Source organism: Narcine bancroftii, chromosome 8 (genome assembly GCF_036971445.1).
Source record: "Narcine bancroftii isolate sNarBan1 chromosome 8, sNarBan1.hap1, whole genome shotgun sequence".
NCBI classification, from domain to species: Eukaryota; Metazoa; Chordata; class Chondrichthyes; order Torpediniformes; family Narcinidae; genus Narcine; species Narcine bancroftii.
The window spans coordinates 23,170,528-23,185,704 of record NC_091476.1 but is presented as its reverse complement, the minus strand read 5'-3'; the positions used below and the strand labels follow the sequence as shown (position 1 = coordinate 23,185,704).

Genomic DNA, 15,177 nt, shown 5'->3' with positions numbered 1-15,177 from the left:
TATTTCTTTGAAAGACTCCATCATTACAAACATCTTCAATCTCAGTACCATATTGAAAACAAAGTCATTCAACAACAGGATGATAACTTGTCAGTGATGCATTGACATGTTCTAGGTCCCAGCTACATTAAGCTTAGAGTACATTTCCATCCTTTAATCATAGCTGCACAAGAGGTACAACAGTTAAAACTAATCCAGACAGCAGAAAAGATTCCTCGTTCCACAAATACTCTGGTGTTTATTCATGTTCACAATATTACAACCAACAAATTCTGATCCCAATGAGAAAGGAGCAGGGCTGAGCAATACAACATTTCTCAAGGGAAGAGAAGGAAAAAAGATTAATTTGCTTTTCTTCAGCATGCTTCATGACATTTTGGAATTGTTAATAAAACCAATAAAAAATATGACTGACACCATGGGAGAATAACCGTACAAAATGAAAATGGGATCTTATTGAATGAGTAGTTAATATAAATTACCTACCTTTGTTAAAGTGGGTAGCATCGGATTGAATCTTGTAGTAGAGCGAGGTTCTTCAAGGTGACTGTTATCTGATTGAAAATATTGATAATGTTCTGATGGACCTCCAGCAGGGTGCTGTATCTGCTGAACATGAGGCACATAGTGCTCTTTCGAAGTGCTTAATACTTTTGGTTTGAGTGGCTCTAAATTTTCACATTTCTGTTCGTATCGTTTTTCCCTTTGAGTGTTGTATTTAGGTTGTTCTGTATCCCCAGATGAACAACCAGAATATTTCTCAGGGGGTTCACGGACTCTGCCTGGGAATTGCTGGAAGGTTTCCTCAGGGGATTGCATCAGATCGTCACGTGGAAGTATATGTAGCTTACTGCAAATACTCTGACCTTTGGATTTTCCCATTGAATTTGATTTACTCTGAAGTCCGACAAAATGACAAGTATCAGATCCAGAGAAGCTTTTACTAGTTTCTTCAAAGAATTTTCTCCTTTCTGCAAAGGGCACCAATGGGGAGGTATCTGGTTCCTGCAATAATGGCATTGTACATGGTTTTATCTCATCTGCTCCACTTCCCTTTATTACCTTACATTGAGACTCCAGCTTATTTTCACCTGTCCATCCCCTGAAGTCATTTCCCCAAGATTCCCGTATAGTTTTTTGCTCAAAGCTTTGGGATAATTTATCTAGTTTTGTTTTGCATTTGTCTGGTGACACTTCAGAGTTGCTGGCCAATGACCAAAGGTGCATACTTCCAGTTTTATTATTTTCTGCAGTGTAATCCAGACTTTTATTGGAAGTTGTGGTCTGTCCCTTCATGCTGGTAGCCTCTTCTGCACGGTCACTCGCCTCAAGCTCATTAGTTATACAAGTATAGGAAGTGGATGGCCTCTCTCGTGAATCACCTATTTCTTCTGAAGCCTCTTCCATCGGTAGCATTGCAGTGCCACTTTTGTTCTTCTGAAGCTGAGCTTTCTTCATTTGTATCTCATTACGCAAATTTGTGGCAAAACGGTCACTCTTGCGCCGCATTCTGGCTGCTCTAGAACTTGATATGCGGGCATTTCTGACAAGTTCATTTTTGGGTTCTTCCAAATCTGCCTCCATTTCTACAAGATGGCTACCTGAGGATGTGCTTCCAATCTCATTCAGTCTTGGAGGTAACTGCTGATGGACTGTCATTTCAACAGATGTACCTCTGCAGCTTGTTCGACTGAGTTGAGTTTTGTAAGGTGAAGAAAGCTCTTGACTATCTAAACAGTGCATACAGTTAGAACCATCAATTTCTTTTTGCTTTCCATTCAGTAGGTATTCAGAACTCAAAAGATTCTCTTTTATCTCATTTTCAGGAGTAGAATCAATTTTTTTTACAGCTTTATAAGGAAGCCCAACATTGGGCTGATATACATCCTGAAGTGATGACATACTATTAGGCCATTCACCTCTTTCCTGATTACACTGTATTCCCAAACCGTTTTTATTGCAGTCTGAAATCTTCATTGAACGCAGTTGCACTGACATCAACTTCTCAGGTGCACTGTGCCTATGCAAATTCAAATTTGGTCTTTCATTTTGATCCATTTGATTTAGGCTCTGATACTGACTGGTAGTTAATGATGGATCAATTAAGTTGCATAAATTCAACTGCCCCATCAAATACCGGTTAGATTTTCCAGGAAACGTATTTTCATGTGAAATTATTTCTTCACTGTGCCTGTGAGAGTGACAGTAATGCCTTGGCTGTTGTCTTAACAAACAACAACACTCTATTGAACAATGACTAGACATGGATTTACTAGAGTGCTGGGCTGTGCCATTTGAGCAATTAGGAACCCAACAATAAGATTCTCCCTCAGAATCTCTATTTCTTCCTGATAACAATGTTTCAGAAGTCCACCTACCACGTTGAAGCAACAAGTTTGTTGCTGTAAATGCCTCAGAATTTGTCGCGCACACAGATGCAGACCGAGCTTTAGTTGCCACAAAACTTTCCCTGCGAACAGGTGGAGGTGGAGGGCCTGAGCTGGTAGAACTTGGAGCGTTCTGTTCGTGCACACGAGATGAGGGCATGGTGTCTCTTTCAGGTGATCCTTTGCCACAGTGTAAACAAAGCTGTTCTTCTGCTGCTGGTTCCCCACCCTCACTTCCACTTGGCAAGTCCTGGTTATCTCCAAACCTTGTGGGGGGCCATGGTCCAAAACTATGCAATATACTGTCCATGGAGGCAGACTCATCTGTCTTTATTGATGATGAGACAGTGTAGTCAGAGGTATTAGAGCTGGCAGAAAATGAACTGTAGGCAGAATCTCTTTTGTTCGGATATGTGCCTTGGTCACAACTTTGGTTGGGTTGGTCAAGGCTGTCCATACTTCCAAATGAGCTCCTTTGATCCAAGTTATGATGGAGAATTACTTGATCCCACTGCATAGGAAAGTCACTGGAAGATACAAGAGAATGTAATTATTTAAAAAAAACAAAGTACTGTTTTGCTCTGTGGCATGTATGCCAGACAATGCGTACTGTTACGCACTAACAACTCTTTTATTTATGTTTGAGACTAAAGGGTTTTTGTTAGCACTAACACAGGAATAGCAATGGAAAGTTTACCAGCCAATGGCAAATTCAAAATAATAATTTTTATTAAACTATTAATAACATAACATTTTTTACTTAGCTCTAAATTTACTTAACTCTAAATTTAACCCACTCTCTGTGTGTGTGTGTGTGTGTGTGTGTGTGTGTGCAATTCAAAGTCCCACTTTGAAAGGTCAATCTTTAAAAGTTCAACATAATTTTAGTCTTATTTGAAGGATTTTAATTCTCAGTTCAAAAATAATTGTAAGGCACTTTTAAACATTATATCTTCAGGTCTATTTTACTCACAATTATGTTTTCCATTCAAAGAATCTGCCCTCTTCTCAAAGACAGTGAATGTGGCTATTTTCTTCCACAATGAATTAATAAATCCAGACAGGGGTTAAATGTGGTTATCTTCTTCCATGATGAAGTCACAAACCAGACAAGGGTTAAACAAAGTGGCCAAACACAATCATAGACCCAGTAGAATTCTGTCCTCTTTTCCAAAGAGACAGCAAAGTGGTCTTCATAATTCAAAAGCCACTGATGCTGTATTCCCCTTCTTCTAGAACTTACACATAAGAAACAGCACCAATTCTGGTTTCTGTAACTCAACCCTGTCTTTCACAAGGTATGTCACAGGGCTTTGACTTCTGTAAACTCCAAGCTGAACTGTTCTAAAACTGAACTAAAATATCTGAATTCAGTAATATATTTCTCCAAATCATGTGACTGTTTCATTATCACAAGGTGAGTCCCAATTTTTGGAAACCATATGACCATCAGTTTTATTTCTATCAAAATTTTGTTCCTTTTTCAAGACCATTCCATATCCATAACAGCCTCTGACCTATCTCTGTTCAAGAGGCTTAAGTGGCTTTAATTAAAAACAGATGGCTTCTTCAGCAGTTCTAAGACCCACTTGAAATCCATTAGCTCTGTCTGTCCAAGATGTGTTGACTCTAAGAATGAACTCTCTTCTCTGAAAACAATGGCTCTCTATAAATGCGCTGTGACCCATGTGTGACCCTGTGGATCACATACAGCTAACCTACCAAAAATACAGGTACAATATTTTAACTCTATAATTTACTAAGACATTTTTATAAAAGAAATAAAGTTTAACATTAAATTATAGATTGATATAAATCCGTCACAGTACCTGCCCTGCTTTCTATGCATGTACCCTCATTTTCTGCACCTTGGATGCAAGATGCACTTGCATTTTTTCCCCCATTAACTCTAGTTTTTGAAGAGGCTAAATGTTAATGGGACATTTAGCTAAATACTCATCAAGAGTGGCAAACATTAATCAGTGTGGATTTTCATTTTACAAGGAGGGTGAAATAGAACACTATAAATCAGGAAATTAGATGCACATGTAGCAAAGGTATACAATAATCAGGGTGGTTCTTAAATTTACATTTAGACCTGGCAAATCAAATTAGCATTAAATTATGGAATGTATTCAAGATGGTTTTCCATTTCAGCATGCTGAAGAACCAACTAACGAGCAGGCTACTTTAGACCTAGTATTGGACAATGAGAAAGAATTAATTAACATTCTTGTAGTTCAGGGCATTTTATGGAAGGGTGATCGTAAAATAAAAGTTAACTTTATTAAGATCAAAGGTAATTTTGTTAAACTTGAGTAAAAGAAAACAATGAAGATATGAAATGGAATTAGATTTGGTAATTTGGAAAAATAACGTTAAAAGACCAGCAATGGCTAATATTTAAATAAAATACATAGTTTGCAGTAAAAAATAAATATTAAAGCACATAAGTGGTAAAGAAAAATTCAGAGTATGCTTTAGTTCTACAAAACTTCCCCTGCGAACAGATGTTGAGGAGGGGCTGTGTTTGTACAACCTGGAGAATTTCCTTCACACACACATGACTGTAACATATCGTCTCTTTCAGATGACTCATTTCCACAGCTAAAAAAATTGAACGTGATATTACTGAAGAACAAATAAATCAGCAATTGCCATTCAATAAGATTATGGATCATAACCTCAACTCCTTGTCCCTGCCTGCCATTGGTAACCTGTCAGCCCTTGCACATCAAGAATTTATCGTCTAACTTAAAAACTTTCCAAAACTCCATTTCAACTGACTATTGGGAAGTGAGTTCCAAAGACTCATGTCCCTTTGAGAAAAATGACTCTGCTTTGTTTTAAATGGACAACAAAAAACTTGATTTAAGAATTTGCGCTGGAATAATATTCAAGATATCTTTATTGTCATGTTATAAAACAGGAGTAATATTACACGAGATTCACTTTAGTCCACAGTAAGGCAAAGATTTGCCATCAGCAAAAAATGCCCAGTGCCCCTTACAGTCAGAAAAAGAGAAACAAGAGAGAGTTCCCCTAGAGTCACTGAGTGTCCATGGATTTTCCTCCAGTGCTCCCACTGCCTCCACAACGACACAGACTTCAGTCATAACCATCAGCAACCCAAGCTCCAGATCCAAAGCCCCAAGACAATCAGGAAGCCTTCAGCACCCACAGCACCCTCTTGCATGCCAGTTTTGATATCTGGTACCCTTCAGCCAGTATCGAGACAGTCTCCACAGTTACCAGCGTCCCAAGTGTACCTCACTTCGAGTCACCAACAGTCTGCCACCTGTGTGCCTCCAAGCCCCTCACTGGTCCGGGGCTGTGGTCACCGCCCTGTGAGGTCATCTCCTTGGCTTCTCCTTCGCAAACAGGGTGGGGGGGGGGGGGAGTCTCCCTGTTTTCTGGTGTCATGTGCCCGTCCTCTGTTTCCCCAGAGTCTGCAACCCCTCGAGCAGTGGCATAGCTAGGCCTTTTCCACCCCACCCCCCCACCCATCCTCCCCCGCCCCCCCGGCTCTGATCCAACACCGTTGCCACTCAATAAGACTTGAGACACTACCCGCTTTGTCACAAGATTTGGATTACTCACCATCTAACACACCACTTCAGCATAAACTAGGAGGGAAATCTGGCACGTAGTAACAGAAAACTCTGAACATTGAAAGTGTGCTTTTATTTGAAGGGAGTGTGCTGCTCAGGAGTACCCTGACCCCTTAATTTTCAAACCCACTTACCATTCCTGGTAGCCAACGAAAAGCCCCATGAGTTTCTCCTCCAGTAGCCCACTACAGTTGGCCAGGATGATGTAGTCCTGCCCTGGTACCAGTGTGTCATTCAGTTCAATCATCAGGTAGTCATTTTGAACTTTGAGCCCACAGCAATGGAGCTGCTGCTGGCTGTGAAGCAGGATGATGGCCGTCTCCTCCTTGCATCTCACCATCATATTAACCTGGTCCAAAAACTCACTGAGTTGTTCTTGCCAGGAAATCACGCATGGCCATAACTCCAACTGGTAACTGCTGGGAATGAGACTGCTCGGCAAATGGGAGTTGTTCCATGGACCTTGCCGGCCAGGTGCAAGCGGCTCCCAATCTGTGCTGGGAGGCTCCCAGGTCATCGAGAAGTGATGGGCTTTCTCACCTTGCCATAAAGGATGGCCAAAATCATTAAGACCAGCAGTAAAACCAAGAAGAGGCCAAAAAACCAAAGAAATGGCACCGCTTTTCTGCTGAGGTAGAACCCAGAATTAAACTTGCATCGTGTTGGTGCAGGGTCCTTTAGGGATCCCTAGCTGGGGTCTGGTGAGGTATACAAATGTGCTGGAGAAACTCAGCAGGTCATGCAGAAAGCAAAAGGCAGTAGACGTTTCGAGCTGAGGCACCGAGCCCTTCATCAGGAATATTGAAACTCAGACCGATGCCGGAGTAAAAAGGGAGGAGAAGGGGAAAAGGAGGCTAACAGGTAAGAGGTGGACACTGGTGGGAGGGTAAGGGAAAAAGGCTGAGATGTGATTGGGGAGAGGGCAGCTCTCTAATAGGAGAAGGAAGGGCATGGAGAGTTGCAGAAAGGTGGACAGAGGGATGAGGGATAGGGAGAAAGAGAGATCTTGACCAGTCTTACCCTGTATATATAATGTTCGTGGTGAGATCAGGATCTGAATCTGACCAATATCCATTTTATTAGTAATCTGAAGTTTAGGTGGATTTGCGCCATGCATAAAACGCCCATTGATATTCCATGTTATCAGTGACATTACAGGGTGTAGTGTTACCATTAATTAGGAGTGCCTGCCATCAGTTTCAGAAGAGATTCGCAAGCAGTGTGGGGAAAATGGATGAAAGAATACATGTATCTTATATTCTTATTAGGATTAATTATGCCCTGTAATATGAAAAATATGACATTTAGTGATTCCAGAATTACAAAGTGTCAATAAAGTAGTCGTGCATATTTAAATCAAATGGAAAAACATTTGCCATGCTCTCTGTTTGTTCTCGCTCCCTTAAACTGAGACAATCAGGCCCTACACATCCAGGTAGGAACAGATGTCCTACAATGTTGAATTAATTTGGGGAGGACAACTTTTTGTGTGAATTAAGGAATAAAGTAGAGACACGTCGGAGACTGCAGATGTGGAAATCTGAGACAAAACCATGAGACTCTAGTGTTGCGGGTGGGTGGGGGGGGCGGCATCATAACTCATTTGGAGGGGCATGGCCAACAAATGCTACCCGCCCCCCTCCACCCGCCGTCATGACGCCGAGCCTGGTTGAGTCTCTGAGTTCCTGTAGCAGATTGTGCTTATTTGAAGTAGTACACACAGTGTTGGACTTTTGTGTATTGCACTCGACCCCAGCCATGTGCAGGTTTACATGTTTGCCTCCATGTAGCAAATGTAACCTGATCAGGATTGTCGAACGTGCTAGAGGTACCTGGCCTGCCACGGAGCATGCATGGAAGAAATAGGCAGCCGACATTTTAGGTCAGAGCCCTTAATTGGAAAAAGAATTGTTGAAATCTGTACAATTGTAATTGCAACCCCCCACTCGCGCCTGGTCTGATGCTGCCGAAAAATCAGTGCGGCGCACCATTCAACCACTGACTCACCATCTGGTATGTGTTGTGGTGCCTTTTTGATGTGCCCGCTCCCCCTAACGTTAGAACCTGGCTACGCCCCTGCCCTCGAGGCTGCTGCCACCACAGGTGCCGCATCTTGGACCCAGGCCCCGCAGGATTTTAAACTGTTGGGTTCTTTAACAGGATGTTTAAAGCCTATACTGAGCTGTCAGTAGTTGGACTGGGAGGTAGAACCCCACGGAGGAGCGCTGCATCACCTCTACCTTCTCTCTGCGGGTCTGCACATTAGGGTTAACTATTTGGAGAATATGCCTTTAATTTACAAAAATGTGTATCATAATAATGAATAACATAAGAATACACTGCACCAAAATTCTCATGTGGATTTGATCCAGCCTTTTCAGTTTACAAGATTTTTGCTTAAAAAAATGTTTTCCAGGAATGCATTCTCTTCATAGAACAAGGAATGTTTACATTTTTTACAATCCCTAGTTCTCCCAAAAGAGGAAGCATCCACTTCGAATCCCATCAAGATCTTATGGTTTAATCAATTCGCCATTTGCTTCAAATCTCAAATGATAATAAGTTCATAGTCTGATACATTGTACAATGTACATAGGCACCAAAACTTTTACATGCTGCAAACAGACAGTTTCATGAACTTAAAAATAGATAATGAATACAAATACAAGCCTAGGCCATCCAACCTAAGGCCCATCTGTCCATTCCAGATAATAGTCGAGGCAACTTTCTTCTGAACTGCTTCCAACCTATTTCTATTCTCTTTTAAATCAAATCAATAATGTACACAATACCTCAGATATAGTTTCACCAATGCTCTCTAGAACTAAACCAATTAACTTCTTTGGCAATTACCAATTACTCATGCAGTGGGACCGCAGATCTTTCTGCACCTCAGGGCTGCAGAACTTCTCATCATTTAGAAAATACTTTTATTATTTTTAATTTAAAAATTTTTTTTGATATACAACATGGTAACAGGCTATTTCGGTCCACAAGCCCAATTTACACCCCATTAACCTACACCCCCCGTACGTTTTGAACGGTGGGAGGAAACGGGAGCTCCCAGAGAACACACAAACTCCTTACAGACAGCATGGAATTCGAACCCCGGTCCTGATCGCTGGCACTGTAAAGCTGACCACGCCGCCCTTACCAAAATAGACAATGACGTATCTTCTCACGTTATCTCCCATTTACTAGAATTTTGTCTCTACAGTAAACTCTTGTTTATCTAGCATTTATGCATTTGGTATTCTCATGCAACCAGCATATTTTCCCCAAAATGCAAGTGAGAATAGTATTTTTACTTTATTTACATTTATTGATAATAATAAATAATGCAGTTATAGGCTGATATGTTACAATGTCTTCCTGAAGATTTGGAACCCCAGGTGATGACGAGTACAATTTTTCATTTCATTTATTTTTGCTGTATTTTATGTTCTTACTATTTGGCCTTAACAGAAAGAATAAAATGCTGTTAATTAAAAGAACAATGGGATGATAGTTTGGCAATTTATTTAAAGGTTTTTGTGCAGAGGATGAATGTTATAAACAGCAACTTTTTTCAGCAATTCCATATATGACGTAGGATCCCCATTCCCCTTTGCATGCTAGACATCTGAGAGCATACAATATATTTTTTCTGCAGCCTTGTAATGCTTACTTCCACATCTATCATCTCTCTCATTGGCGTATTTAGCAAGTGAATCCATGTTGCTTTCCTTCAAGCTAGTGATGTAAACTGTAAAGAAAGTTATGGTTCCAGTACTCATCCCTGTGGCTTACTACTCATTGTATCTAGCCAACCAGAAAAAGCCTCTGATGTCCAGGTTTCATGTTATCCTACCAGTTTTGTCTTCGGCTAAATTAAAAAGTTTGTAACGTTTCTAATAAAGAGCGTTCAGCTTGAGATTTTGGGAAATTTCAGAATTCAACAAATAAGGATCAAGTCATGAAGAAAAAGGAACGTAGAACACATAAATAAATGATAAGAAATTTCACAATCCATGTTACCATAATACTGATCCCCAACAGTACCTGGTAAAGTTTTATTAAAGGCATTTTAAAACCAAATCCATTGGATTGTTCCTTCTTTGTGTAGAAGTTGCAACTTTAAAGTTGTGAGAATCCTGCTGGTTTTATTTTATCGAAAGATTTTTTAAAAATCCTTATTATTGGATGTGTTTGTATGTAATTTCACTTTTTTTTTAATCATTACATTACTAACTAGTGTAGCCTCTGAGGCCTCAGCTGTCCACAATCTATATTAATAATTTGGATGAGGGGACCAAGTTTAATATATCCACAGTTGATGATTTTAACTGCATATCTGCATTATTTATTATCAATAAATGTAAATAAAGTAAAAATGCTATTCTCACTTGCATTTTGGGGAAAATATGCTGGTTGCATGAGAATACCAAATGCATAAATGCTAGATAAACAAGAGTTTACTGTAGAGACAAAATTCTAGTAAATGGGAGAATGATACAAAACTGGGTGGCATTATGAGTTGTTGAATAGGCTTCAGGAGTGCTGCAGAAAGTCTAAGTAAATGGATAAGAATATGCCGGGTGGCATACGATATGGAAATATGTAAGTTATCATCCACCTTGGTAGAAAAAGAAGAGAAAAACAACATTTTAAAAAAAAACAGATATTGAAAAGTGTTGGTCTTCAAAGGCACACAAATGCAATATCAGTGGATGTCAATATGCAGCCAAGCAAACAATGATAACACAAACAGTACATGACAATTTGAGTTTAAAAGATACCTTTCTTCATTTGTGTGCTGACTTGTTGACAATGATTCTGCAACATTATGTACTCTTCTGATCTTCCTAACCAAGGAAGAAATACTTGTAATAGAAGAAATGCAACAAAGGGTTGACCAGATTTAATTTCAAGTAAGGGGGAGGTTACAGGAAAGAAGTGGAATTATTCTGGGAGAAGAGATTAAACAGACTTGGGTTTAGAAGAATAAGAGGGGATTTAGTTAAAACATTCAACATTCTTATGGGTCTAAGGATGAATTTTTTCCCCCTCACTGGGATTTCCAGAACTAGGGGTCGGAGATTCAAAAGACTCAGGTGTGAAGAACTGTTTAACCAGAGTGGAGCAAGTCTGCTGAATTTTCTACTCAAGAGCATTGGATGCACATTTGCTGAATTCATTCACGATAAAGATCAAGGAAAGTGGGGATAGTGTAGGGAAAATGTAGAAGGTTAGGTACTATCTTCCTGAATGTCACAGTAGTTAGGAGGGGACAAGCAGCACAGAATACTTCTGATGTTTCTTAAGCTTACAGTTGAATTATTTGGGGGGTAAAAAGGGGTGTCAATGAATGGATGGAATATTCATAACCTTACCAAAGCTTTTGAAAGAGACAGTCTTGACAAAATTACAAAGACAGTAAATGCCCATAAGATCAGTAAATGCCCATAAGATCCAAGAGAAAGTGGCAAGTTGGAATAAACTCTACTGCCAGAAAGCCAAGGATAATTCCGATGGGAATTTTAGGACTGGAAGGCTGTTTGCACCAGGTTAACCCAGGATTCGCTGTTAGCCCCCTTCCTTTTCTTGATATATGTAAATGAGTGATCTAAATTTAATGGCCACAATTCAGAATTTGCCTTTGATATCGCAATTGGTGGTGTGATTGAGGGTGAGAAATAAGGCTACAAGATATTGATGGACTGTTTAAATGGGAAGATATGGCAAATGGAATTTATTCTAGTAAAGTGTGAAGCGATGCATTTGTGAAACGCAAAGAAGCAGTGGACATAAAGTCACAGAATTTTGCAACATGGAACCATACCCTTTGGTCTAACTTGTTCATGCCAGTCAAGATGTCTACCTAAAGTAGTCCCACTTGCATGTCTGATCACATCCTTCTAAACCTTTCTGATCCAAATACCTGCCAAAATGTCTTTTAAAAATTATAATTGTGCCCACCTCTGCTACTTCCTCTTCTAGCACAATCCACAAACTTACCACCGTGTGTGAATAAGGTGCCCCTCAGCTTCCTTTTAAATCTATCCCCTCACCTTAAACCTAGTTTTAGATTTTCCTATGCTGGGAAAACCCTATGGCTACTCAACTTCTCGATTCCCTTAATGACTTTTATATCTCTATAAAGATCCACTTCAGTCTTCTATGCTTCAGGGAGAAAAGGCCTCTCTACATCAAAGAAGCTGAGGAGAAGCCAGCATCTTACCCCTTTCAAATCACCCCCTTTTTACTTTAGTCTTGTTATAGGGCTCTGGCCTGAAATGTTGACTGGCCATTTTTATCCATGGATGCTGCCTGACCCGCTGAGTTCCTCCACTTTCTCACTCAACTAAATGGTCTGTTCTGCACTGTGAACCCTACTTCTTTTCAAAACTTTGATTCCCACTTTATCTTATGAGATGGTTATGATGCCTTGTTTCTTGAGTGTGATGAATTGGGTGATCATTCTTCTAACTTTTGTATGTTGAAAAGGCATGTATCGTGCCAGTGCCTAACAGAGGAAAAGATTTATACCACACAAAACCACAAATTTGTTTTAGGAACTGTAAAATAAATATTTAACCCCACAGGGTAATGACATTGAACAGTGAACTATATTATGCACATATTTATATGAAAGAAAACCATGAAAGAGTTTGTCAATTCAAAATACTTATATGGTTTAAAAGCTAAAATCAGCATTAGTAAAGAAGATCCATCAGCACCCATTCCAGCAAAATACTTTTCTAGACTAACATTGCAGATGTCAGGGCCTAGTGTAATTACAATAAATACAATGGTTCTTGTCAGATTGGCAGTGATAACAAAAAATAACAAATCACAAACATACCAGCAAAAGAACAGAATGCAAGAGAATGAACATTTTCAACCATTCTCTGCTGTTATAATATTTTCCCTGTTTTCTCTTTATTGCAAAGGAAGTATTGTAATAGCAATGATTTTACAATAGCTGATTACTCCCCATACCACACTTAAATATTGTTCTTTATCCAAGCAGACGTCATCTTAGACAGAATTAACCTGGTCCTAAAATCATACCCTCATGGGCACATTTAACTTGAGTCTCTAAGGATCAATCATAAGTAGAAATTCAGAATGATTTACCCGACCCTAGCCCAGAGGCAATTGTGGTTTCTATATTCTTTCAATTAACATGCTAGTTTGGATTAGCTGATCTGGAACCTGATTTGAGCTGATGATTTTTTTTTTACATATTGAGAGCAAAATGAGCTTGATTGGTACTTTTCACGCATCTTGTTCCTATTTCATTAGGAATGCCAACTGTCACACACAATTACAGTCCAGAAACTCACCTGGAGTCATATCCCGAATGCCACGACAGACTGAGAGACCCAGATGAATAGGGCATCATCGAAGTCTCAGGTTGTGTCTCTGATAATTTGGCCAGATGCCATGTGTAAGGTCTTATTCCTGGACCACTTCTCCTAAAAGAAACCAAAGCCATGAATATAAGCTGTAGATCAAAGTAATGGAACATTCAGTAGTGCTTCTGGATTTTATCCACTTACAAAATAATGATTACACTTTAAAAGAACTTAAACTTACAGAGAAGCACATTGAGAGATTCTAAAAATAAGAAAGATACTTCACTCATGCAAATACATTTTGTTTACAGGTACAGTAGCTAACTATGGCACAAAGCAGACAAGTGTTTTAAAAGGATCTACACATCTTAGGGCAGTGGTTTTCAACTCACATACCACCTTAAGTAATTCCTAAACCCTAGGTTCTCTTATTACTCTAGACCCAATTGTTACTGAAATATTTTGCTTGGGAAAAATGGTCATTGGCCAATTTCATTTGGAGTTATGAAACCGTGCACATAACAAGTCAATTAATTATAATTATCACATCAAACATAGCTGATTAAGACTTTTCACTGAGGTTATGCAACTTTATAATACTCATAATTCAGAACCATAATTGGACATCATATTTACTCAGTGAGTCACGAATAGGGCTTGTTTTCTCAATGTTTTATATATATAAAAATTTATATACAGCCAGTCAGTTCAAAATCTCCTTGTCAAACAAAGAAAATTTGTTACAGTAAACAAGCCTGCGTCAGCTGAAAGAGAGATGTGAAAAAGTAATTTGTCTTTTGTATTTGGATGCAAAGAATGCTGACTGCCTGACCGGGATAGTTTTCTAGAACAGCAAGTTTCTGTTCCAACCAAAAGGCGCAATTGAATTTAATTCTAGGTTACAACTTGGGTCAAGGAGACCAAATTTTAGTTGAGGAACAATTAGGATATAATGTTTATATCATTAAGTTGAGCTGTAGACAAAGAGCAGAAATTAGAAAAAGGCCATTTCAAATGGATAAATGTGGATCTGACCCAAGTAAAATGGAACCGGAAATTGACACCCAAAGCGGTAGCAGAACAGTGGGTTGCCTTAAAAGAGATGGCTCAAAGACAGTTGGTGTACATTTTTTTGAGGAGAAAAAGAACAAATAAATCCAGGATTCTCTTGATGAAGAATGAGATGTAGAAGGCAATAGATCAATAAAAAAGACTTCTTATGACAAATGAGAGGTTTTAAACCTCAGTGGGAATCTAGCTGATTAGAAAAGTATCAGAATGGAAGTGAAAACCAAGAGGGGCAAAGAGGATGCATTAGAAATGTTTGAAGGATTAATTGCCAACCAAAGTAGAAACCTCATGTGTTCTATATAAAGAAAAGGATATTTGAACATAAGAGGGTTAAATCATCAGGGCAGGATGGTTTGCATCCATGGATTCTAAATGGAGGCACAATAAAAGTAAAAGAGTTATAATTACTAAAAATAAACATGATGTTTGCAAGGTCTTACCGAACTAGACAGTACAGATATTAAAAAGATGTTATATTATGTCTCAAGAGTCTCCAGTCGGTTTCACTTTTTATTACAAAATTTCTTGCAACTAAGAACTCTCTCAGTGGTACAGCTCCACATGCTCTGGCAGCTCTTTGACACATCACCTCGATGCATTCTTCACATCAAGCTGGCATGAACGCCATTCGACAGATGGCAGTTTTTGACAGTTCTAATGTTATTCTGTGATCAGAACTTCACAATCCAAAGAGTATTTGTATTTGTGCAGGTACAGTTGTAAAATATGGCCATGGCCAGCAATTACTGGGCCTGATATTACATATGA

General features: G+C 39.2%; 2 protein-coding genes across 11 annotated transcripts in view; one reads left to right on the top strand and one right to left on the bottom strand.

Moving 5' to 3' along the window:
• The window catches only part of LOC138740483 (bone morphogenetic protein 15-like), a 141,560-nt gene that overhangs the window by 48,050 nt on the left and 78,333 nt on the right, over positions 1-15,177 (top strand). The window contains exon 3 of one of the 8 annotated variants that reach the window (XR_011342946.1): positions 4,978-5,248. The exons of the other annotated variants lie outside the window; for them this stretch is intronic. The gene's annotated coding sequence lies outside the window, so the exon portion shown is untranslated. Of the gene's footprint in view, positions 1-4,977; positions 5,249-15,177 lie in introns of those variants that run through there. 8 annotated transcript variants of the gene reach the window in all.
• Positions 1-15,177, bottom strand: part of LOC138740479 (protein Shroom4-like) — a 102,026-nt gene that overhangs the window by 28,381 nt on the left and 58,468 nt on the right. For all 3 annotated transcript variants that reach the window (XM_069893179.1, XM_069893181.1, XM_069893180.1), the window contains 2 exons: positions 13,327-13,458; positions 487-2,914 (listed from right to left, as the gene is read on the bottom strand). In XM_069893179.1, the coding sequence (XP_069749280.1) occupies positions 487-2,914; positions 13,327-13,458 (2,560 nt within the window). The remainder of the gene's footprint in view (positions 1-486; positions 2,915-13,326; positions 13,459-15,177) is intronic.